This window comes from Ylistrum balloti, unplaced genomic scaffold (genome assembly GCF_031769215.1).
Source record: "Ylistrum balloti isolate Yb309-2 unplaced genomic scaffold, AGI_CSIRO_Ybal_v1 Utg370208, whole genome shotgun sequence".
NCBI classification, from domain to species: Eukaryota; Metazoa; Mollusca; class Bivalvia; order Pectinida; family Pectinidae; genus Ylistrum; species Ylistrum balloti.
In genome coordinates, this window is record NW_026782179.1 from 27703 (window position 1) to 52402 (window position 24700).

The 24700-nt window shown below is 35.0% G+C and overlaps 1 protein-coding gene across 1 annotated transcript in view; it reads right to left on the minus strand.

Annotated features, from left to right (window-relative positions):
- LOC132551624 (WD repeat and FYVE domain-containing protein 3-like) overlaps window positions 1–24432 on the minus strand; it is a 32377-nt gene extending 7945 nt beyond the window's left edge. Inside the window, exons 1-33 of the mRNA XM_060215801.1 lie at window positions 24397–24432; window positions 24041–24164; window positions 23294–23568; window positions 22799–22991; window positions 22289–22475; window positions 21894–22060; window positions 19172–19227; window positions 17941–18087; window positions 17612–17709; window positions 17329–17489; window positions 16660–16752; window positions 15836–16029; window positions 15434–15572; window positions 15206–15306; window positions 14837–14988; window positions 14561–14647; window positions 13994–14231; window positions 13429–13643; window positions 12528–13144; window positions 11613–11794; window positions 10941–11169; window positions 10187–10438; window positions 9656–9846; window positions 9303–9455; window positions 8773–8846; window positions 7836–7856; window positions 3622–3783; window positions 2973–3091; window positions 2466–2571; window positions 1856–2073; window positions 1430–1617; window positions 869–1012; window positions 55–319 (exon numbers count right to left, since the gene is read on the minus strand). Coding sequence (XP_060071784.1) covers window positions 55–319; window positions 869–1012; window positions 1430–1617; window positions 1856–2073; window positions 2466–2571; window positions 2973–3091; window positions 3622–3783; window positions 7836–7856; window positions 8773–8846; window positions 9303–9455; window positions 9656–9846; window positions 10187–10438; window positions 10941–11169; window positions 11613–11794; window positions 12528–13144; window positions 13429–13643; window positions 13994–14231; window positions 14561–14647; window positions 14837–14988; window positions 15206–15306; window positions 15434–15572; window positions 15836–16029; window positions 16660–16752; window positions 17329–17489; window positions 17612–17709; window positions 17941–18087; window positions 19172–19227; window positions 21894–22060; window positions 22289–22475; window positions 22799–22991; window positions 23294–23568; window positions 24041–24164; window positions 24397–24417 — 5569 coding nt within the window. The 5' untranslated portion in view covers window positions 24418–24432. The remainder of the gene's footprint in view (window positions 1–54; window positions 320–868; window positions 1013–1429; window positions 1618–1855; window positions 2074–2465; window positions 2572–2972; window positions 3092–3621; window positions 3784–7835; window positions 7857–8772; window positions 8847–9302; window positions 9456–9655; window positions 9847–10186; window positions 10439–10940; window positions 11170–11612; window positions 11795–12527; window positions 13145–13428; window positions 13644–13993; window positions 14232–14560; window positions 14648–14836; window positions 14989–15205; window positions 15307–15433; window positions 15573–15835; window positions 16030–16659; window positions 16753–17328; window positions 17490–17611; window positions 17710–17940; window positions 18088–19171; window positions 19228–21893; window positions 22061–22288; window positions 22476–22798; window positions 22992–23293; window positions 23569–24040; window positions 24165–24396) is intronic.
- Window positions 24433–24700: the final 268 nt, after the last annotated feature.

Here is a 24700-nt window from a genome sequence, read left to right on the forward strand (position 1 = left end):
GTCAGGGAAACGTTTGAACTCTTCTGTAGTATGGTGACATCCTCAATCACTTACCAGGTTTGTAATTTTCAGGTGTGCTTATATTGACAAATGACTCTGAGTCAGGGAAAGGTTTAAACTCCTCTGTTGGTGTGGTGACGTCTCCTCCATCAGACTCTATAATCACACTGGGAAAAAGGGTGGCAGCAAGACTCCCAATTAGTTCTGGTGATGTGGAAAGTGTAATGAACTCAGGCTGGTTGTGGTATAGGAACAACAGGAACTGCATCAATGTTACAGGATACTCTTGTACCCAGCTATCCTTCTCAACTTCTGTATCCTGAAAATATAAGGTCAAGGTCAAAGGTTAAATTTAAGGTCACAAGGTATAATTTTACCAGCTATCCACATCTTCTATATACTGTAAATGCAAGGTTAAAGTTTAAATGCAAGGTCAAAGGGTACTTTGTACTCAATTATCCTTTTTTTTTTTTACCAAATCAAGGACAAAATCAGTAAAGATTGCCGAGTTCTTTTGTCCCTATCCATCCTTTCAAACTCTGTATCCTTAAGTTTGAGGTCAAAGATGAAGAGTCACAGAATCTTCTTCTTATATAATCATACATGTCTGCTTCTCTCATCCCAAATATCAGGTAGGTTAGAGGTCAATGATTGTAGAAAAGGTTAAAAGCAAAAATGTTTTTCCAAAAGTAGCCAAATGGTTTGATAGTTCTCCATTGTTTAAAGACGGAAATTATAGATATGCAATGTCAACCAGTATTCCTCTTATTCAATAGCTCCACATTCTGTAATTTTAAAAATGTTTTAAGGTAAAAACTTTTCAGGTAAGTCTACAACAAAAAATGTCTTGTCTTCATGATGTACTCACCAAATTAAGCATGGACCTGATCATGGACATGATGACAAGTGCAGCATCAGGACACAGTTCTGTGTGTTTCTCCTTGGTTACTATAGACACTGGCTTGCTAGCTGGTACACCAAATATCACAGTCCACACAGCATCAAGATTCAACTGTTCAATTAAATATAAAAACCTCACTGAATATTCTCAATTGAAACGAAGACAAAAAATATATACAAACAAAAGTAATCATAAGATTTTCTGGAAAACAGGACATTCGACTGACTGATGATGACCGGATTTACAAAAATCAACTGCATGGTAAAAATTTTGTTTGATTCAATTTCAATGTTAGTATAAAATACATCATATGTTCCATAGCAGTTATCAGATGTTTAGTATGTAGCATTAAATAATATTATGGCGTCGCATGAAAGTTATAGATATCCAATATGCATTTCTACGAAAGTAACACAACATGATCTCTATTTCTTTTCAAATGATTACAACATACACTAGGAAATGATTTATAGTGAAGATATAAACATCAATCAATACAACATTCAGAGGTAATGAATTTTTTCACACCTGACAGTCAGCAGGAAGTTTGTTGACCAGCTGCCCTAGCAACAGGGCCATCAACAGGAAGTAGACTTCTGGTACGTGACTATGTTTGGGGAGAAGCCACTGTAAGGCAGTGAAGCCAGGTACACGACAGATCTCTTTATTCAGCTCTCGCTTCTGTCCCCCTTTACTGTTTGTGCCGATATTTAATCCTGAAAAATTACAATAATTCCAGCATCGTCATTGAAATCAATAAACAGAAACCAAATAAAGTCATCCCATTAATGTCCAGGCCTTTCTTTTTTTCATTTTCCTATACTTTCACTACTAATATCTTTTCTTAATTTGGATTTTGTTAAAACTTTGTATTTGCAACAATGCTAAAATTTGATTATGTTTGTATAATAATTTACTAAAGCCAGTGAAGCTGAGTGCAACAAGCATTCTCACCTAACATGACCCCTACATGTTGTTTAAGGACAGGTTCGGTGTTCCGGAGCCAGCCCCCACCAGGATTGCCTTCCCTGAACTTCTGTACAGCGGTAGGGTTCTGTAGCATCACCAAGAGGATACGGAGTGACATGATGACAGTTGATGGGTGGAGGTGGCCTTGTACAAACAGCAGCAGCCAATCAAATCCAAGAACTTTCTGTATTTCATCACACGTCCTGTAAGGGTGCAATGAAAATGGTAATTTTACCACTAAAAGTCAGTATATATCAAGATCCCCTTTGAGCAAAATCAATCACATCCTAAAGCAAATACAGAGAAGTAGACCTAAACACAATCTCTCAAAGAGTGATGGATGGACAGACTAGTATACTCTCAGACAGTTCCTGGCAGCAGGCAAAAAATTGTAAAGTCTGAAGCTGAGTAAGCATATTACAGCATGTAAGATGGATGACATATGAAGAGACAAGAATATTTGAATTTAACAAAAATATTCTGCTTTGGCAAAATTACCTCTATACATTATCAAGCACTAGAACTGTTAAACTGAACCTGATCTTGCAATAACACATTGCTGTAAGTGTTGTGTCTACTTAGATGGGATACTGACTGTGAAAGGGCAGTAGATGTATTGTCCTGTAACAGTCGCAGGATTATCTCCAGACAGGTATTCCTCAATTTGATGGTATACACTGACGTCTTCTCTCCATCTCCCCCTGAAATAGATCATCCAAATGTTTTATTTTTACTTCATATTTTGATAAAGCGAGTAAAGACCGAGTTCTTGTAGAGGAAACATAGACATAGACAAACACCTGCCTACTTACTCTGATAAAGAGGTTTCTGTATAGACAATGATCTGTCCTTATCATCTTCATCTGCTATAACTTACATTAATCAATTCAACTTTGACCCTTTCTTTCCTGTATCATTAATTAAGGGAAGATCTGTACGTTTTAATCGATTTACTGGAGATCAGATATCAGTATGATATTATATATTTGGGCTAAAACTTTGGGTAGTAGACATTGTATAATTTTTGCCCTAAACTGACAACATGATTCTACTACTCTCTTTGGCAGTCACTTTGACAGACTTGACCCGGCTGTATTTGTACCTGCAGAGTTATCTCCCTGCGTGGCTGGAGAACCCTTGGACTGGTTGACCCCATTCAGCACAATGTTTTTCTCTGTTGCAGACATCTGAGGTAATGTGGACACAATAAACTGACCAAGCCTGTGGAATGTAATTATAATACTGTTAGATAGCACAACACTACATTATAACTTATATAAGGTAGGCAGAGCAATCCATGTTTAATACCTTCATAGCAAGAGAGGGGGCTGGGGGTTGGGGGCTGAGGGCTGGGGGCTGAGGGAAGGGGGCTGAGGGTTGGGGGCTGAGGGTTGGGGGCTGGGGTTGGGGGCTGATGGGGGCTGAGGGTTCGGGGCTGTGGGTTGGGGGTATAATTAGGCATATCTATCAACATCTGTAGCCTTCAATAAACCCATATATATTCTGATTCAATGTTTGCTTGTAATTCTACAAAACAGCACTAGATATGAGTGAGTTTATTACCATACATGGGTTGATTACTGGGTAAGTATCTTTAAGATTTAAGTCTTAAGACATTTCTGATGAAGTAGTGAAGACCTTTATTCGATTAAGTCGACATATCTGATATATTGATCAGACAAATCTGACATATTGATCAGACATATCTGACATATTGATCAGACATCCCTGATAAAGTCATAAAGAGTTACCTTAGTAGGCTGTGTTGGTCTGGAGGACCCTGTAATAGGACGTACACAACATTGGTGATAGTGTCAATGGTAGCCTCAGAGAGTTTTGTATCCTTGAGGATGTGTAGTAACCTTGATGTCAAACCAATGTCCCTCATCAACTGGAAGTTGCTCACCTGGTCACTACAATGAAAATTAAAATGTAATCAAACCAAATGATCAACAAAACTATAGATTTGCAGTTCTGGTTCTGAAAGGGCAGATATTTCTGCTATATGCAATATGTTTTATAAGAATATTGATTTTTGTCTAAGCAATTGAAATTGTGCAAAGTTAATTTGCATCATTTGTTGCAACCTGGAATTGCAAACTAGAGATCCCAGCGAGATCTTGTTTCCCACCATTATTTGGCCTTATCGGTTCTTCAAAAGTTGGATCTTTTCCGTTATTTCTTATTTCTTCCTTTATTCTTGCTCTCAATTATATGAAAATATCTCTATGAAAACGTACTAATTTATAATTGTATAATCTAAGATGGTCGCCTATCAGCTATTTTGTTTTTCTGATCAGTCTTAAAATCAAAAAGGCACAACTTGGAGACAAAGGAACCTACATTTTAAATTTGAGAAAGACCTATCAAGCATTTCTGAAGAAAAAGTGATAACAAACTTTCATTTTCAAAATCAAAAATGGCCATCTGCCAGTCAATTGTTTTTTGATCAGATCCAAAATCAAAAGAGAACAAAGAGGGACCAAGGGGGCCTACATATGGAGTTAGAGAAGATCCATCCAGAACTTCTCAAGAAACAGTGATAACAAACTTTCATTGTCAAAATCCAAGATGGCTGACTGTTAGTCATTTTGTTTTCCTGAAAGATGATGGACAATGGACCATGGACCACAGATGTTGGGTGATAGAATTGCCCATCATATGATGACAGGGGGCTTATAAATTTTTTACAAACATCTCTGCTGATTTTACATTTCATGACCTCTGACCTACATGAAAGCACACTACAATAGAAGCATTGTTTCCAAATATAAATTGTTCCAAAATGATTCTATGAACAGGTTCCAACACAACTAACACATAAAGAGCAGTTTGTCCAGCTACCTATTGCCTACTACATTCTGGTTATTTTGGATGACCTCAAGACTTTTGACAATGACATAAGATTATCTGCTAAATGATATGAAAACTACTTATTATGTCTCTTTTCTACTACTTACAATAAACAATGCTATTTTGAAGTCCTGTAGATGACTTACAAATAATCAACACAGGAAATTCATTCAGTGCCCATGATTTTAATTGGATTATATAATAGAGATATATCAAGTAACCTTGCCACTAAAACACCTGTATGTACTCAAAGTTTTATTAATTGGATTATGTATCTAAACCATACTGTAATATGTTCATGATTATCATATAACAAAATCAGAACGGCTGAAATTCCAGTAAAACATTTAGAAAGGAAACTGTAGAAAATATCTTTTAATAAAATGGTCTAATTAACATGCTTCTAAACTACATAATCATCAACGTTACACTTTCATATCTTGGAATAAATTGAAACTATCAACTATCATACTATATCTAGAAAATTTCTTTAGAGAAATCTACTTCTTGGGGAATTCCTGTCTAGTTGAAAATAAGAGTGAAATACAATGAATATGATGTATCTTACTATCTTTATAACTAAATAAAGATTCGGGATAAATAAGCAAAGTGTTTTTCTGCGTGACTAAAAGGAGTGAAGGCATTAAGATTTTAGAGGAAAGAAAATCAATTTTGTAAATTGTGAATATGTTGTATAAAATTGTGATGATGATCCAAATCATTAACAATGATAATAGTTTAATGCAGTTCTTAGCAAAATAAACTAAAATCTGCTATTCTGCCGATAAATTATTCAGAACGAAGCACTGAAATGAAACATATTTGACATCTTTTAAACAAATTCAGCCTTATTGTTTAAACAGCATGAAATAAATTATAGATATTTAGAGCACTTCATAAAATGTTCACATGTTCACTAATGGCCTTTACACAATTATTTCAGTAGAGGCATCAAACCAAACAAGCTGCTGCAAACCATGACTAGCCATGCACAACACCCAAGTGTAAACACCAACATAATCTTACCTGTGCACCGTCCACCTAGTAAACAAAGGCATTATCATCAGTGGGAACATGCTCAACAGTAACAAACTTCCGCACAATAACTGGACAAAGGTTTGTAATTAAGGCAGTTGCATGGACATTTATGTATCATAAAATCCTTTTTGCGATCAGCCTTATTCAAACCTCCCTTTGAGATCTATTTGTTTATGTTTAGTATACAAATATGGCAGGATCATAGACTATTACTGGTAAACAGGTCAGGTGACTATTAATTCTATGTTCACATACAAAATCTTTATTGATGGTTTGTGAAAATATTTACAAGATGTCCTCAAAGAAAATGGAGACTGCATACCATTTTTAATAATTACAAAAATATATTACCCAAAGGAACAGCCCTGGTGTAATGTCAAAGATGTGTGTGTAGAGATTGTGAAATTATAGTTTAGTTTACACAACAGAATACAAAAGTAGAAGCAAAATCGTTTTCCAAGTTTGCAGAAAATAAGGTTGCCTGCTGGAGTACATAACCTCTTCTTAGCCAAAGAAGCTGAGCTAGGACCAATGTCAATCACCTGGCTTTGTCCATGAGGACAGATTCAGCCAAGACTAAATGGTATAATTATATACTTTGCACACTTTATCAGCAAATAATCCTCTTCAACAAAGTGATGGATATGTCACTTGAATACATTTTGACAAGGAAGTTTGTGTGTCACCTGAAATACACTCAAAGGCGGTGGTGGGCATGTCATTTGTATTACACCTGTAGTGATCGTCCTCTCACTCAGACAGAATCATGAACCGTAATACTTTATTGCTGTTATCGGTCTAATCAGTATTGCATACAAGAATCCAAAGAAAATGCAGAGTCAGAGATGACTATATAACACACTTTTAATGTGGTGATATTAAGATTCATTGATGACTGTTTCAGTGTCTAATTCATAACACAACTTTGTTCAATTTTAACTTTATCCTAATGATACATTAACAATGTAATGAAAGTAAAGCAGGAAATGAAATACAAAGATAAATGTGAAATATGTGCAGAGAAAATAAAGCAAGATGTGTGCAGTGTATTACTTATGAGTCGCTAGTGAACTGTGTTTGGATAAATCTATCAAACAGTCTAAATGATAAAAGCTAAGGATTCCAGTAAACAGACAGACAATATGTATTACTATTTAACAAATATATCTAATTTATCCCAACGTAATATTCCATTCCAATCATTATAGTCTGGATTTAAAAATTAAATTAGGATTTAAAATCTGATGTGAAATGAGTGTAGCATAGGTTATAAGTTCTTGTAAGCTGTTTTATAACAAGAGGCTCTATGGACCTGGGCTTTTCAGTTCATGTGAAGAAGTTGTTTAAATGTTTTAACAAATGACAGATGGAAAATGGATCCCGTGACATGGCATAAGCTCACTGAGCTAATAAAATGATTTTTAGTTTCAGTAAGGCCTTTTAATGATTTTTTAAAGAAGGTTTTCAATTATATAGGTTGGTTATAATGTTGCTATTAAATTCAGGAAAATTCCCAATACATCATACATTTCCAAGAATGATATTTTGATTTGTTACCTATTCACATCCCGTCAGCCATAAATATGGATGGATATAGATTATACACACAGTAATTAATACAGATTCTTCTTACCCTGGACTTGTTATATCTGTAGCACTACTTGATATTAACTTAGCCATAGGGTCTTCATTTCAAAAGACAACACAGATATCAAATGTCAAAATATACTGTAATATTTCAGTAATAATTAATTAATTTCTATTAGGTACTCTTCGGTATTGCTATCAGCAGACTTCATCTCATTTTCTGATATTAAGCCCACCCTGACTTTGAGTCAGAAATAAAATATATTTGTATTTTAAGATAATATGATCTTTTCCAGCATTAGTTCAGTATTGGTAATTTTTTTTCATTGTTTAATGATTCCAAATTGATTTCCATGAGACAGTTTGACTTTAACTAATCTGATTTTCTGTTGAACTAATTGTCAAGAAGTGCATCAGATAAAACTGGTCAACTACAATGGGAATGATCAGCACTAACAGGAAATCACTACACTCATCTACTACCCACCTCTTTGGATGAATCAAGCGGCTAAAACGAGAACACCATTATATACTGTAGGTAAATTTCACAGACTTAATCGTTGAATTTCTTTACACAGTGGCAATAGGATTTTTTGTGATCTTATGATTTTTATTATTGATTTTTAGCGAGTAAAAATGATAATAATTTGAGCTTATAGTTTACGGCATAGCTGTCTCCCAGTGATTCACAAAATATAAACTTTTTTGCTATTTGCCATATACTTTCTCAACTCTGGAAAAACAGGCACTAATAGTTATAACAAAGCCTACTACCACAGTGTCCTCATGTCAAGCTTTGACTTAACAAATGTGTACCACATTAAATTTTTAAGTTCCTGCCAAGTAAGGACTGACCCTAACATGCTGTAAGAATCAAAATGATATACACACTGTTTTCTCTTTTGTACGAGATTAAGGTTCTTTTATTTGTAAAATTCTGTGAGACTTTGTGCCTTCAAGGAGGAATCAAATAGGAAATAGATGTTTTTATTGAAAATCTAAACCAAATATTAAAAAAAAACAATTTTGGAACAAATTTCTGCATTTAATCAAATTTGAAGACTTAGTTTTGGCATGTCCATGTCAATGTACTGTCGGGAAAATCAGTGCTCAGCTTAAAAGGAACAAGCCATATAGTAGAAAAATTGTACTGAACCACATTTTGGCATCGCACAGTGTGTCTATTGCTTATAAAATAACATCCAAAAACTCATGCCAACATCAAAATGAAATATAAAAAGCAAAAAATCATTCTAGGATTCTTAAGGTAGCATCATTCTTCAAGGTAAAATGCACCTTTATCAGCAAAATGAAATTAAAAAAATAAAGAAAAATGCAATAGCTGTATAACATGCACTGGCTTATAAATAAAAGTTGTACTGATATTAAAGCATTTAATGTCTATAAAAAAATCCATAACATACCTTGATTCTGTCAGCAGCTCATAGAAATGTTCATATAGTGAACGCTGAAGATCATACGGAGCTTCATGCCACACCTACAATAATGACAAACCATATCTTTAAATCTCCTAATATAGAGGTGTAGGTTTGATACTGAAAATGATTTACATCACACTTATGACATAAAAAAACAAGAAAAACATTAGAGTTAGGTTTGACTGGATTCTAGTCTATTTACTGAAGAGCGATTGCATCATGAATATTTTGTAAACTTATTAAAGTTTTTTTTAGAAATTTCATTTTAAGTGATGAAATATACTTCTCATTACCTAAATTTTAAAGTCTGACCTGATTACAGTTCTCTAATAATTAAAGGAATTCAAAAGTGCCTTAAAACAACAGAATAATTTGCACTAGTTCAACATAGTAGTTTTAAGATCTTTTCCCCTTTAAGTCCTAGTGTCTACAGTAATTTCAAAATGTACATATGTAACACTAAAATATTAATTTCAATTCTGTCCATGAGAGTCTGCCCTATGATGTGGTCATACCTCCAAATCACAAAGGAGGTCCTCAAAGGCTTTCCTGTTTGGTATGACAGAGCTTTCCTTGCCGCTGTCCACTGTGCCAATCAGGGAGAAAGTCAAGTGAAGGATGTGGCTGTTCAGGAGGTGTTGCTTTTTCTTGTACAGCATGGCCAGAGTCTATGACAAGGAAATAAACCAAATTTCAATTATCTATTTCATTGATTTAAATCTGTTTAATTTTTTGCCTCAATGTAGACTGACATAATTAATCTCTCAACTTCATACTAACAGAATATCAGACCTCTTCTACCAGTATGCTGTTCATTACATTGAGAAATCCTATCTATTTTCTAGTAGCTTTACATTCTAGGTCCTACCTGATAACCTTGTATCCTTTCCATATCCTTGAGAACAGTCTTATTGCTTTTGACAACACAGACAAGAGCTTTGACTGCTGCGTAAAGCCCTTCCACATCGGTTGCCATGGCTAGCAGTCCCAGCAAAGCAGAAGCACCTCCTACATTTTCTAGCATCTTAGCGACAGGTCTTGGACAGAAGGTTCTTACTCCTACAGAATCAAGAAATGTTATTTAATAAATAACCTAATATGTATAATATACAAGCATCTCAATAGGAAGTCGCAATGTAAATGCTGCATAAACAGTTGAAAAACAAATAACATATCAACAGAACACATAACTTCATCAACTAACAACATCTTGCTCTCAAGGTCGACAAACTGCAACTAGGCTAAAGGGACACTAACAGTAGCTAAAACTTGTAAGTGACATGTACTCTTGATTTCTACAGCTGTCGTGTAATGTAACAAGGTAAACTATTAATTGATGGTTCAGTCAATTATATAAGATATACATCCCCTATATGAATGCATGACCGGGCGGCCTTACCCAGATAGCCAATGAGAATGGCCCCCAGACTCCGGGCCAGGCCACTGAGGTGAGCAGCAGAGTTGTGGAGAAGACGGATGGGTGTGGCATTATCATGGGTTGACATTGCCAGCTGTTTGGCAATTGACTTGCTATCCACTTTGTTGTAAACTTTTCTGATTTTGGCAATAGTCATCTGGAGTACTGCATGTGCATGGACACCAAATACAACCTTCTCCTCTGCAATCAGGGCAATTACTGTGTCAATGTCTTCTGCAAAAAACCCCAAACAAACAAAAATTGAGATTACCTTTCAAAATAAGTAAGAATAAAGGCATATACAGGTGTATTGGATGTGTCTTCAACATTTATCATCATGAAATCATCCCAGTGATCACATCAACATCACACAGAAGTATAGTATTTAGATTGAAATCTGAATCTAATAAAAACCAGAAACATGACTTGTCAGAGTGCAATGCCTCTAACAATAATGCTTCAGTATTGTCTGGATGTTATGATAAAGAGAAAGTACAAATATGACCTTGACATTTTATACAGTGACTTTGAGACTGTTGCATTTACACAAAAATGAACCTATCACATATCTACATATCACATGTGTTTTAACATGTAGAATATCTCAAATATTGGTATTCTGAATTCTGAAAAGATGTTTGGAAATGAAAATGCAGACAGACAGATGAGCAATCTGATTACTAAAAAACACTTGCACTTTGATGCAGAACTAAAAATAAAACACTTCTTAACATACCAAGAACAGGTGATTGGAAACTGCCTAGGTATGTGGGCCCCAGGTTGTAAATGTTGGCAACAACAGCATGAGTGACAATGTCCTCCAAAAGATGACAAGGGCCCTGTCTCCAGGTTAGGCGGGAATTTCTACGTAATTGGGGTGGACTGCCAATGTAGGCGAACACAGATGTGAAGGCAGTGGGGCTAGCGGTACCGCCTCCTCCCAGATTGGGAGAGATGTAGTGAAGCTGTCAAAAACATAATAATATACTAAAATACATGTTTCTAAATTGAAAATGTAGACTTCTCTTAAAAGTATCTTTGTATTATGTTTTGTGGACATTAGAACTTGACATTTGTTTCCAAGTAAAATTCCAAAAGATTTTTTGAATTCCAAAATGGTTTAGAAATCTATTTATGTATAAAATGAAATTATCCTTGGTAATGTCATTGAAACAGGTTTTTGTGAATGAAAACAGTTTTCGTAGTCAGCGTTTGCATGTAAATTTGAGTTTTTTATTTGATTTTTTTTCCTTCTGATTTTCTTTATTCTGGATTCATGATACTGAATTAGCTGTAAAAAAGATAAATATCAAAAAAAGAGTGTTTCATGTGGTATATAGCATTTGTCATACAATTCAGTAGTTTTACCGTTAATACATATATCTTCAAGTCCATGATTTCAACCTACTTTTTGGGTGTTGACATGGTCCCCATCGACAAACAGGCTGACACTGCTGTTTTTCATAATCCCAGCTCTGTGAAATATCAACACAAGGTGGTGCCACTGCCCTTCCTGTGTTAACTCTGGATACCAAAACCGCACCGTGTTGTCATTTAAAACTGGCTCTGGCTCGTTTTCAACCCCAGTTACTAAAAAAATCAAGATATGAACATCAGCCATCATTTCAATACATATCAAATCTATCTTGAATAATGACTACGCTGATACAAACACATAAAAATGCAAATGTAATGACAGACCAGGACTTGATCCTGGGACCCTTAGCTCTGGATGGATGTGTATGAGAAGCAAATTACCTTTATGTAATATATTCAATACAGGAGTCCTTTAAACCCTAACAGTCATCTGACATTTTAACATCCAGAGAAGTAGTGTTTTAAAGTTAAATTTTACCTACATTTTTGCTTTTGTGCTTTGCTTGGTTAAAAATCCACTAAAGCATTAAGGAACAGTAGCATTTTAAAGAGGTTGCATCAACTTCATTAGAAATGATTGCCTTCCCCACTGATGTTTATTAAGATCAAATCTGCACAGAGCTTTAGAATAAATGGTGCTTTAATGGAAAAGATTACAGATTACAGACCCTGTGTGTATAATGACCAAAAAACCACCCCACGAAGGTTAGTGAAACAAAGACATCAATCAGCATTTGTTACCATCAAACTGTCTCAACAATGTGATTATTGATAAAACAAGTTAATGTTCTGTTATGTTAATTGACCACAAATTCACAACGCTAAAGATATCATTGAAATAGACAGAAAAAAGAATACACCATTTAAAACTTAACAGGCTCTAGTTTAATATTTTTGGTACTACTTGGTAAAATTCAAGTTTTTGTATGAAGAGAGATGATTATACCTGTGTTTGGTAATGTTGATTCTTGTGTTGATACAATAAGAGAACGCTCTCTCGAGGTTAACATGACACTCAGACAAACGAGATTCTCCTCCCTCCCCTGGAGATTCCGTACAATGGTCAGCAGGCGTACCGGGTGTGGGTCACTTGTGCTTGAAAATTTATCCACACAGAACCATGTAGAGAATGTCATGCCTGATTGAGGAGGGAAAACCCTCTCTCCTGTCCCTACTCCCCCTATCACTATGGGGTCTGATCCACCCACCACTCCTGATACCACAGAGGGGGTGGGAGGGCCCTGAGGTGCAATACTTGGCAGGTATAAACACCCAAAGCCCTCAGCACTCATGTCAAATTCCACAAAGGCTGGTGTCACTGCCAACCCATGCATTCTAGCGTCTTTTGGGGTTGTCATAGAAACCAGACATTTGACCCTCGTGAGTGGTACAACACCTCCTGCTGTCTGGAGGTGTTTGACTACTTCCACAGGTGTGCGTCGCTCTTCTATACTTGGCGCACGACTTAGAGGCCAGTTGTGGTTCCAGGTCTTGTGAGTGGGGCCATCAAACATCTCATCCACTGGCTGGCAGTTCAATGGGGACCCTAACCGGGAAAAATCCCTGTAAACAGACCATGTTATTAGAGTCCTTGAATATACCAACAACTTATATTCCACTGTTGTTTTTTTTTTTATTAGAGAGAGAAATTTCTCTTATTCAAGTCTTATCTTATTCACAGAAGTAATTACTTTTTCCTTAAACCAAAAAAACGGGGTTTAACACAATGCAAGAAAATATTAATAACCCTACCTATCGTGATAAATGTGAACCATCAGTATATCTGTACCAAAAGCATTTACAACACTTTACTGCAATATGAAAAGTCAAGCTAAGCATTGGTTTACCTCAGATCTCTAGGTGTAAGTGATTGAGCAGCCAGCCTTTCAAACATGGCCCTCAGGATGGAGTGCAAGGGGTGCAGCTCATCTGCTAGAGCCACATAACCATGACTAAGCAGCTCATGTGGGAAGCCGTTCTCACACATGATCTGTTGATTACGCTCGGTGTGTAAGAGGGCTCGCAGCAGTTTAGCAGTATACAGCTTCAGGGATAAAGTCAGCTGTTAGAAACAAAATACAGGAAATCAAAGGGATTCAGATTACTTACATATTTACTAACTGTTGTATTGTTTAATTAACTGCTACATTGTTTAATGAACTGTTATTTCACAGCTTTTACATAAATTTTCCCTCACAAAAGGTTGGAAATTTAGTGAACTGTAGTTCTCATTATTATTTTCAACTACAAAGACACTACAATACAGTGATTTCCCACATCACGGCACTCTTAGACAAGATCATCTGTAAATCAAATTTACCCGATGAGGTTACAAATGTCAGATTAACATTTGGATACCTTTGAATTCCCATTCTAAGCCAGTGTGGGCATAGGTAAAAATTAGATACTAACCCTGGAGTTAGTCTCCAGCTCTATGGCTGGGAGGAGGTGAAAAATGGAGAGTACAGCCCCAGGGTGTACAATCACTTGTTCTTGGTTGGTGGTAGGGGAGATGGTGATGCTTCCTGTGGATGCCCGCTTGGGTTTCGGTGATGTCGGTACGCTATCATCTCGGGAAGACTGTAGCATGGTGTAGCGTTTCAAAGCTGGAGAGTCAGAGGCCTGTGTTTGACTTCCCCCAACACCAGGCCTGTACCCAGAGTAAATAAAGTGTTAAACAGTTAGATTTTTCTTCCTAGTATTTTCACACAGCTTTTCACTAAATATTTCCCAATGAGGTGCCTATTATTCAGTAACTCTCTATTACACTTAGTTTACCAGCAAAATTCCACAACAAAAATTTGAATTTGATCAAAATGCATTTAAATTGAAATTTCACTAATGCAGGATAAACAAGTTCTCGTTCTCTTTTTATTTCAAAAAGAAATCAACTTTGTTTACAAATCATTGCTTATTAAAATGAATTTGACTGAGTACTTTGTATTTATAACATACTTTTTGTCAAAGTTGTGTACATACTTATCAAATATATCCAGTGCCATGTTGTAGAGATATTTCAGCATGATGCAGGCCGACAGTAATGTAATAGGAACCTCTGTCTCCAGTCTGAAAGGAAAACATTCATTTGTTTATTTCCTAATCAAATACTAGAAATACAGATTTTGTCTAAATGAATCACTTTATCAAATATCTGGAACTTACAAAGCAAGAAAATTTCTAAGTAATTTTGGGAAATGTTCCTGGTTCAAAATCAAGGGAGTCCGACAGTCATATGCGGAAGAAAGATGGCTTTACCTGTTCTCTTTTGTGTGAACAAAGAACTCCTCAAAAACTGCAGTAATTGTTTCTTCATCTTCTATGATAAAGTCCATGGCTGTCTGGATGTCAATGGTCCCAGAAAAACATCCCAGTAAACGTACTGCTTCTGTCAGGCTGTCATAGCGCACCTAAACAAGAAATCATATTATAGTCAAACACAAAGAACAGTATCAATGTCTCATTTCATGATATACACCACTTTCCTGCAGAAAGCCAATTTAGGATAAACAACATACTAGTTCAAACTATCACTGTTTAAAAAAAAGCAACTACTACCTGGCATGCTCCATATTTCATGATAAACTGGATGCAAAAGATTGTGATAAAATTTCAATGGCAGCTTACCTCTGTATCAAAGAACTTTGCATTTGCAGGTTCATATCTCATGGCAACTGTGAGGGTGCTGAAAACAGTTCGTAACATGCCCAGAACTTCATGGCGGGACACTGTGGATAAACAGTTAGATAATTGATGTTGAGAAAAGAATTTCTGTATTAAAGAAAGCTTTAACCCTTTAACAAAGGAAAATAATAAGGAAACTTATTTTTAATATTGTCCAACATATATACAAACCTGTACTCCAGGGCATTTTGGGTGGGTCTGCTAGACATCCCTCCATAGAAACCAACACTGACATTACATAGACAAATCCTCCCACCTTCCTAAACACTGTCCTTGTACGGTGACTTTCTCTCAATACATGTAGCAAGGACTGCAAATGGTAAAAGTTTAATTCAAAATTTTCTTCTAACAAAAACAGTGAATAACGGTTGTTTTTCTTTACTTAAATATTGCTTTTCAGGAATACTCTTAAGAAAATTATCATATTTCAGGAATTTATTCAATAACATGACATTTAGGATACTTTCAAAATTGCAACCAGCGAAAAACATTTTTACGTCACGTCTTAATTATCTTCTCTGCAATACTGTTATAATAAGAACATTTATCTGTGCATATTTCACCTCAACTTACTTTCAAAATGTGTGTTTTGAGTTCTAGGGCTAAGACTGGTGCTGTGTGCATCAGACAGAGTAGTGTGCCCATGTCATCATCACCACCAGGGGACAGCACCAGTTGTTGTATGATGCCAAGGACTTGATGGCGACATTGAGGAAAGGTGACCATGTTATGTGCACATCTTGCTCCTCCACATTCCCTGAACACCGCTATAAAACAGTATGACCATAAAGACAGATATTATGACTGCTCCAAGGATTCAATTAATCAAGGTCTGAAGTGCATATTTCTTTCATCTATAATGGTGATTAAACACAGCTACCTTAAAACATCTTACACAAGATAAGCATGGTTCAATGATTATTCCAATTTTAAAAACCATATTGACAAAGAAAATCCCATTGTGGTACAAAACGTTTTTTAAAAAATAACTAGAAAATGTCTGTAAGATATGAGTACTATGGGGGTAAATATGAACCAAATCTGTTGAGAGGTTCTCAAGATATAACATTAGTAACATTATATGATCTAGTTACTGTAGTGCTGGGAAATTGTCCTCAGCTCTTAGATATTGAAATAAAACCAATGCATGAATGTATTACAGATTTAGTATCAATTACTTGCACAACTCCTTTGCTCAGATCATACAGAGTATGAGATTTTTGAATCTGGAATACTCTTTTGGCATTACAAATGAAAGTTTTAGAATGAATTAAATAAACACAATACCGTACTGGCAATACAAATGAAGGTTCAAGAAAGAAGAACCTGTGTTACAGTGATAGCTTTTAACATCTTAGCCTATATTTTTACTGAAATGATAATGATGACAAACATACCAGCATTATTGTTGTTGGCACTAAGCAGGATAGTGAGGCAGTCCATGACGAGGAAGCCCAGTTGTTGTTGCTCAGGATCCATCTTCTCATTCACTAAGAAAGAATACAACCACATCAAATTAATCAATGTATCTTCAGGCTTGAATGTACACATTAAAAATTCATTAGGTGAAGTCAAGACAGTTTTAAGCTGTATTTTGAGAGAAATGAAGTACAAAACAATACAAAGCTCATACTATATCAGATACAAAGAGGTTTCATATCCAAACAGATCTGATAAGTTTCTAACTCATATCCTTATCAGGGATATCATTCTAAGAGAGGACTTTCATGGGTTTTACCTGTTGCCCTATTCCCTTTGTTGATAAGATCACAACAAAAAATTCTGAAATAAAATATCATCATCAGTCCAAAATTTATTGAATATAATTAACTTGTCAGCACCTGAATAATGAGGACTGATTTGTCATATACCTGTTGTAGACAGAAAATCTCCAAACAATCAAAATTTTCTGTAGAGCAAGTACCTTATATCAGTATCTGGACCCTTCTTGTAAAGGACTTGCAGTGGACTTTTTGGAGTATGCTACCCTTTTCATCCTCTAGAACCTTGAGCAGGGCTGCATACCTATGTAGACAGGTAGTAGTGTAACTTGTAGAGGATCTTACCTTTTTCATCCTCTGGATCCTTTAGCAGGGCTGCATACCTATGTAAACAGGTAACCATGACCTCTAACATGCCCACCTCTCGGAAAACCTCACGATAAACAGCATGGTGTTGTAGTACACGCTGTAATGTCTTCATACACAGGATACTGCATCGTATGGAACTACAATCACAAAATGATACTTTTCATTATCTGTCTCTTAAAAGGGACAATTTTGATCAAGTTTCTGTATCAGACAAATTCAAAATAATGGTAATTGAAGTCACAAAAGTTTCAGCACTCACTGATTGCCTTTGATGAGGATACTGCCAGATATCAGCTCCTTGCAGGGTACAAAGTTGAGATCAAAAACCACAAACTCTAGCAATTCAAAGAATTTTTCCTGTAAATAAACAAAACCAAATTATTGCATGTATACCAGTAATACAAAACCATTTTCAAAGTACCATAACAGAAATGAGAAATATGTATGTTGATACATAAAAGCAATATATTTTTATATAACACCATTACTGGATCGTCATACTTTTATTTTGTTTTTCTGTATGAGGGACATTGTGATTACAAGTGTAGTGTCTAACACTGAAAACTGTTATTTACACTTAAGCTTTACCTGGACATCTACTGGTTTTAAATGGATTTTCTCAGCAAACTGCGAGAGTGTGTGCTGTGGTTCAAGGATAAAATAGTTAGCGCTGTCTTGGTGGTAGATGCTGTTGATAACGTCGAGGACAATCAGGCACAAAGGGCTTGTTGTTGCCTGAAATCATACATCATCATAAACAATCAGTAACTTGAATTGTTCTTTTGTTTTGCTTGTCAACTTTTTAAAACTGATATTAATTATCAGATTTACTATTTGCCATTTGCCCATATTTGATACTTATGTGCACTTAATTTTGCAAACAATATATGGATATTATGTTAATGTAAATGAATTTATAAATTATGCCAATGTGATTTATCTAAACAGCGATTATTCTGAAAGATTTTCCAGGGTTGTGCAGAAAGTGGATGTGATTTCCCTATATAACAAGCTTACAGTTAGTGTTGCATGCAACACATGTCCCCTGCCGTAAATTACTGTATTTACCAGCAAATAAGCCCATGTCTGCTAATAAGCCCACCAAAGTTCTGTTGTAAAGCAAATGGGAGCAAATGGTACTGAACTGTTTGGAATAAGCTAACCCTTTACTATGGATCTGAGTTCATACATTGGCCCCATGATCTAATTGCAGTATAAATATATTATTTTTTCAAGTAATGTAGAACTTGTTCTGTATCAGAAGTGTCTTGTTTTATTATTTATATGCTTTCAGTATATCAAGTTTCAACCAAATCAATCAATCCGTTCTCAAATTATTGACTGAAAACTAAATTGTGACAAGATTCTATTTTTAGTAACAGTGACCTTTGTAGTTGATCTTTTGACCCCAAACAAACTCCCACACTATATTGCCTTATAAACTACCATTGTATGAAGTTTGATACAAATCCATCGATCTGTTCTCAAGTTATCGTCTGGAAATCAACATCCGGACAGACGGAGACAAACACTATAATCCCCTCCGGTTTCACCGGCAGGGGACTAATAAAGCATATTCTGTTAATGAGATTTTCAGACATGACATGGGTAAAAATCTCTATCATCCCTGAATGCTTCCTGCTGAGGAATTGGTAATCAGTGATGATTCCAATTCATCAGTCTCCTTGAAAAGAAATGCAAAAATACAATGAAATAAAGGCGAGGACATGAAAAACAGACCTCAATTATTAACCTGCTCATAACACCTTCACATCAGAACAGTCTTTGGTCTCACATGCAATTTCTTCAGAGTACTCACCTTGATGAACACAGACTGTAACACTTGGAATGCCTGGATATTTCGTACACTCACACCTGTGAATCAGTACAATGTATTTTAACTGGTATTGCGAAAAAAACAACAACAAAAAACAAAAACAAAAAAAAATCAAAAGTAGTCCATTTCAAAACTATATTAAAAGATTTAATACTCTTGAAAACAAAATGTGTGCTAGATAAACTGAAAAAAAAAATTGCATAAGCCTCATTTACCATAAACTACATTTGTACCATATTCTCCACAAGTCCTGATGTAATAGTGCACAACCATATAACAAAATTTAATAAAAGTATTTGTAAAAACATGTTAATTTCATAAATGTATTAGGTAATTAAAATTAATCAGATATAGGTCTAACCGGATTAAGATTTCGAAGTCAGAATTACTCCATGATTAATTTTATTCAATGAAGTATGTAACTCTATTAATATACTAAAATTAAATTGAAGTTAAGTTTAAGTAATTGCAAATTAGTGACTTAGTTATACATCTACCTTAATCCATTTGAAATTAAATTGAAGTGAAGTTAAAGTAACTGAAAATTAACAATCTAATTATACAGAATGATGGTATCAGATTGTCAGTATTAAATATGATTTGAAAATTACATTTGGTACTAATTAAATCTATGTCTATTTTTCTATGGAGTTATTTCCCTTCATGCTGTCCACACTGCATGTTAGTACATTGTATTTAAAATAGAGGTAACAGTGATTTTTTCTTTACAACTATCTTTGTTATGAGTACAAATTTAAAATGGATAAATACATTGTTTTGTTCTAGTAATTTAAAGATAGACTTTGAAAAAGACATCATTTCTTTAGTAGGGAAACCAGATATAATGAATTCACCGCCCCCCACCACACCACCCCAAAAAAAATCATTGTGTACCTCTACCATACAACTCTGGTGAAATATAGTATCAACTTAAAAGTTAAAACCTATATGCTGTATGAAATAAATGAAGTAAATATTATACACAGGTACATGGATATATGTTATGCCCTTCACCATGAAAAGAACATATGATTTTTGAATACATATAGAAACACAAGCATACCAGTATAATGAACAGTCTAGTAAACCTATTATAGAGGCCTATAACTTAATTATCCCAAAGTGCTTAGAGGCAAAAATTTATCTGATGTACCAGAAATAGAATAATACTTGTATATCTGTGCACACCACTTAATGATGATAAGCATTACAATTGTGTGCTAATGCTGAATGTCCTTGTGATTATGATTTTGCTATATACAGACTGTAAAGATCTAGCTGCTGATATTAGCGACACAATCTGCAGTAACTGATGAAATTTGACACATCTATGTGAATCTTAATTGCTTCATAACTCTAATCAGATATTGGAAAACATGACAAATTTCTTAATGACAGTATTTTTCATCTAGCTTTTGAACATGATTTTCATAAGGAAGAATATAAATGGACACTGCAGAATGTGTACTAAATATCATCATGATGTGAAAATACGAGAAAAAATAACTCAACTGCAACTTGGACTTGCATTCACATGTCTGTCTGTAGTCACATAACAAAATAAACTCAACAACATAAGCAAATGAAAAAAATAAGAAGAACTTAAACCCTCTATTAATCCCGGTGTTAAGTAGCATGGCAACATAAGCTTAAAAGAAGTTACCACAGATAAAAATCAAATACACAATCACCTCGTACATTACATTTAGTTTGAATAATATTCTATTTCCCACATTAAAACATAACTAATTCTAACACAAAATACTGTCTGTATATGAAAAAAAGGAAAAGAAAACAAGCTTAAAGATTTAATATCAATTCCTCTCTGCAACTTATACTTATTAAATTCCACATCCAATGTCAAAATCGAAGGGTCTGTGTGCGACACCTTGTGGACGAAAAAACTACATGAAGTTTGATCCTTTGATGTGCATCAATCAATGGTATATTGTAATGACTTTTAAGTTGGGTGCCTCTCCTTTATAATATTTAAAAGGAGCATATCAGCCTGTCATTGGTCTTTTTTTTTTCTTCTAGAACCAATCAAATTACTTCACTTGTGCCTTCGAATTTGCCATGACATGTTCTAAGGGTGTAGAGAGCAAAAGTGATCGTAACCCCTGGAGTATCAATGTTTAATGCAAGCAGTCCTGTGTAAGGAAATATTCTGGAGACAAATCAAAGAAGCTCTTTGATGGACTGGGGCTAACAATATATCTGATTACATATAAGATATTCTAGCCATCTAGGCCAGTTAAGTCATACAGTATGACCAATATTCTGGTGTAAGCCATACTATTATTTACAATAAATGCTGATACTGATATACAGGAAGATTTATAAACACAGTAAATTGCTTATTGATTTTCTTATAATCATGCACAAAGCAAACCAGAAAACTTTGGTAAAACTAAAGTTTTGTATCTGCAATCATTACAAGTTAGACAACTCAAATCACTGTCTATATGATAAGGGACTTCTAGGATTTACAGCTGATTGAAGTCTTATGATGTAAAGCACAGGAAACAGAGAGAAAAGTATTTCTTTTCAGTTTCATGCCTTCACCATGCACAGATTACATGTTACATTCAACTTTCCTAAAGGCCAGCATTATAGCCATTTCATCAGTATGCATATGTTGTATGTCGTGAATATTTATTACTTCTGACTTTTTCACCTTACAAGACTTAAGTAGAGATTTTACCTTTGCCTGTAGGTTGTGGTACAGAGAAGCCTGGGATTTGGAAGAGAGCCCCTGTGCTACCATAGCTAGTTTTGATTTCCACAAAGCCACAGGTGGTGAGAGAGCCCACCAGTAACACCAGGTTTCTCAAGGCCTGTTGGGCCTCTTCATTCTTGTCTTGTTCCAGCCTACAAATAGTGCACACAGTCACTCTCATTTCTAGCCATATTTGGTAATATCTTATTATCTTTTTTTTTTTTTTTTCACTTTACATACTAACTTAAGATATAATATTACAATACATCACTGAATAAATTACTTATCAAATTTCAAATTCACCTAAGACCTGAAAAAAAAATCAGCAATTTACCTAAAATCAAAATGAAACATGTCTTTCTATGTAAAATAGTGCTTACCTTAGGAGAAATTCAGACAAGTATATATAGCCTTGGCATGAACGGAAATCATCTAATAGTGTTTGGGACACTTCACTAGAATCTTTTAGGAAACAGAACACAGTGACAAACATTTCCACAAGCTCAAGTGGAGATAACTCTTGAATACGCTGCATGTTCTCTATACAGTGTCGTACACAACCCTTTTCTGAAAAACAGAAATAAATATAAAAAAATTACATCACAATGTATTTAAATTGAGAGATTTAGTTGACAACTATGATGGCCACCTTATAAATTTCTAAGCGAGGTTAAATATTATGCCAGCAGATAAATGTATAAAGGCAAAAGTTTTTGTTTTTCAACAGTTAATTTTTTCTTTTTTTCTTTGTTTTAGTGGGGGAGTGGTAGCAACTATGAGTTTTTTGGTTTGTTTTTGTTCTTTGTTTGTTTTTTTCTTTTGGGGGGTGGGGGGCAGTAAATAAATTTACCATGCATATACTTTTTGGGAGGGGTAGTAGCTATGTTTACCATGTATATATTTCACCACATTTGTGGTAAGTCCATGCCTAGACAGAGTAACCAGCACCTCTCCAGCTGATTTTCTCCACAGAGTGTTGTGTGCCGGACACCAACTTGTTATTGCACTAAAGAGCAGACTAAGGTCATCCTTCCTTGCCAGCTCCTCAGCTGGTGATTGGTGATTGCATAACCTCACCAGGATCTATAGAAATATAATACATCACTTAATATGTTTTTACTTTTTGTGAATTTTCATGCTCTTCATTTACATAATGAAATTATGTAGGTTAATTCCTTGTGATTTCCTAATACTGTATGTAAGATTGACATTTTATACAGAGTATGCTTTTGGAAAATTGTTGTGAAATTGTTTCCTTATTTCCAAATAATATATGTCACAACTCAATACACACTACAGTTTGAACCTAATATGCAGACATCATTCATGAATATTTTTAAAAGTCTCAAACATGGCAGGTTTACTGATATTATTTGGTTCATCACCTGAACGAACACTTTCTGTAGTAGGATTCGTCTTTCTTTTGCTGTAAATTGGCTTCCCTGATCCAGTGAGTCACCATCTACAACATCTGGGAGGTCAAAAAACAGGTAGAGACATTTGACAAGGGTAGAAGGGAGAGAGGCTGCCGTCATACAGTCTATGAGTGCCTGGCTTCCGCTGGACAAAAGATTTAATGCACTCAGCAACATCCATCCATTACTGGTTTCTTCTGTAGATTCAATCTCCAAAAACTTAACAATTGCACAGCTTGCTGCCTCTGTAAGATAAAAACAAAAGTAGTTAAGAAGCCTAAAACGATGTTAAAACCTGACAAAACTTATAAAATAAAATGGCTAGTAAAATAAAATTTAATTTCACAAATACAGTTACGTAACATGTTGAATTATGAAAAGTTAAAGATAAATGTTGTTTGCAAACTAAAGATAACACGACACAAATATTAAGGAATTATCTATGTGTGTAGGCTGATATCTTTTATTAAATATTTCAATTATCTTCTATACCAAAATCAAAATACAAGGACTGTATATTATAATAGTTGTATAATAAGTCTTCGTGGTTATATCTGACATTATAAACATTTATTAGGCACCATCGTTAAAAATCATTGTGCTGGGGACTACAGAAAAGTGTCTCACAGTTTGAGCCCCCCTCCCCATCCTGATGTGTATTCATTTCAAAATAAACCATTCAATAATGTCAGTATGCTATCACACAATGACAAATACCTGTTGATTGGTTGGAAGCCCTTCTTCGTATTTCTGTCACCATAAGTTTTGAAAGATGACTGCAAAACTGAAGGATGTCTGCAAATTTTTCAGTCATTTCGCATGACTGCACCTCTCCAAAAACCTGAAACAAGGAAGTGTATCATTCTTGACTTTGTGGTTTTCCTTTTGGAAAGAAAATTTAAATATGTTCTTTAATAAACTGCTGACCTAAATCAGACTCTGTCAATACTTGCAGCAGTGATTTTTTTCATTTCTTTGTCCTCAATTTTTTGCTCCATTTCAGTTTTCTAACAATGCAATTAATATATATACCAGAGATAAACATCATTTTCCTTGATATCGTTTACATTTACCTTACAAAACAGTGGAATCATGCTGTAGAGCTTGGACTCCTGTTCTTCCTGTATGTGTGTGGTTTTCCTTGGGGGATATTTGAAATCTCCAAAGAGCTTTTTCAGATGTGCTAAAGCCAGACTATTGTCTTGGGCTTTCTGAGATGGCTCTGCAGGCCCCTTGGTGTTAACAAGTCTCTTTATAAATGACGACATCTTGGGCGTCCAGTAAGCTGTCTGGAACTAAAAGTACATGAGATCTAGAACATTAATGGACTTTCTAACACTATTACTGACATAGTGTTCTTTTACAATACAACTTTAT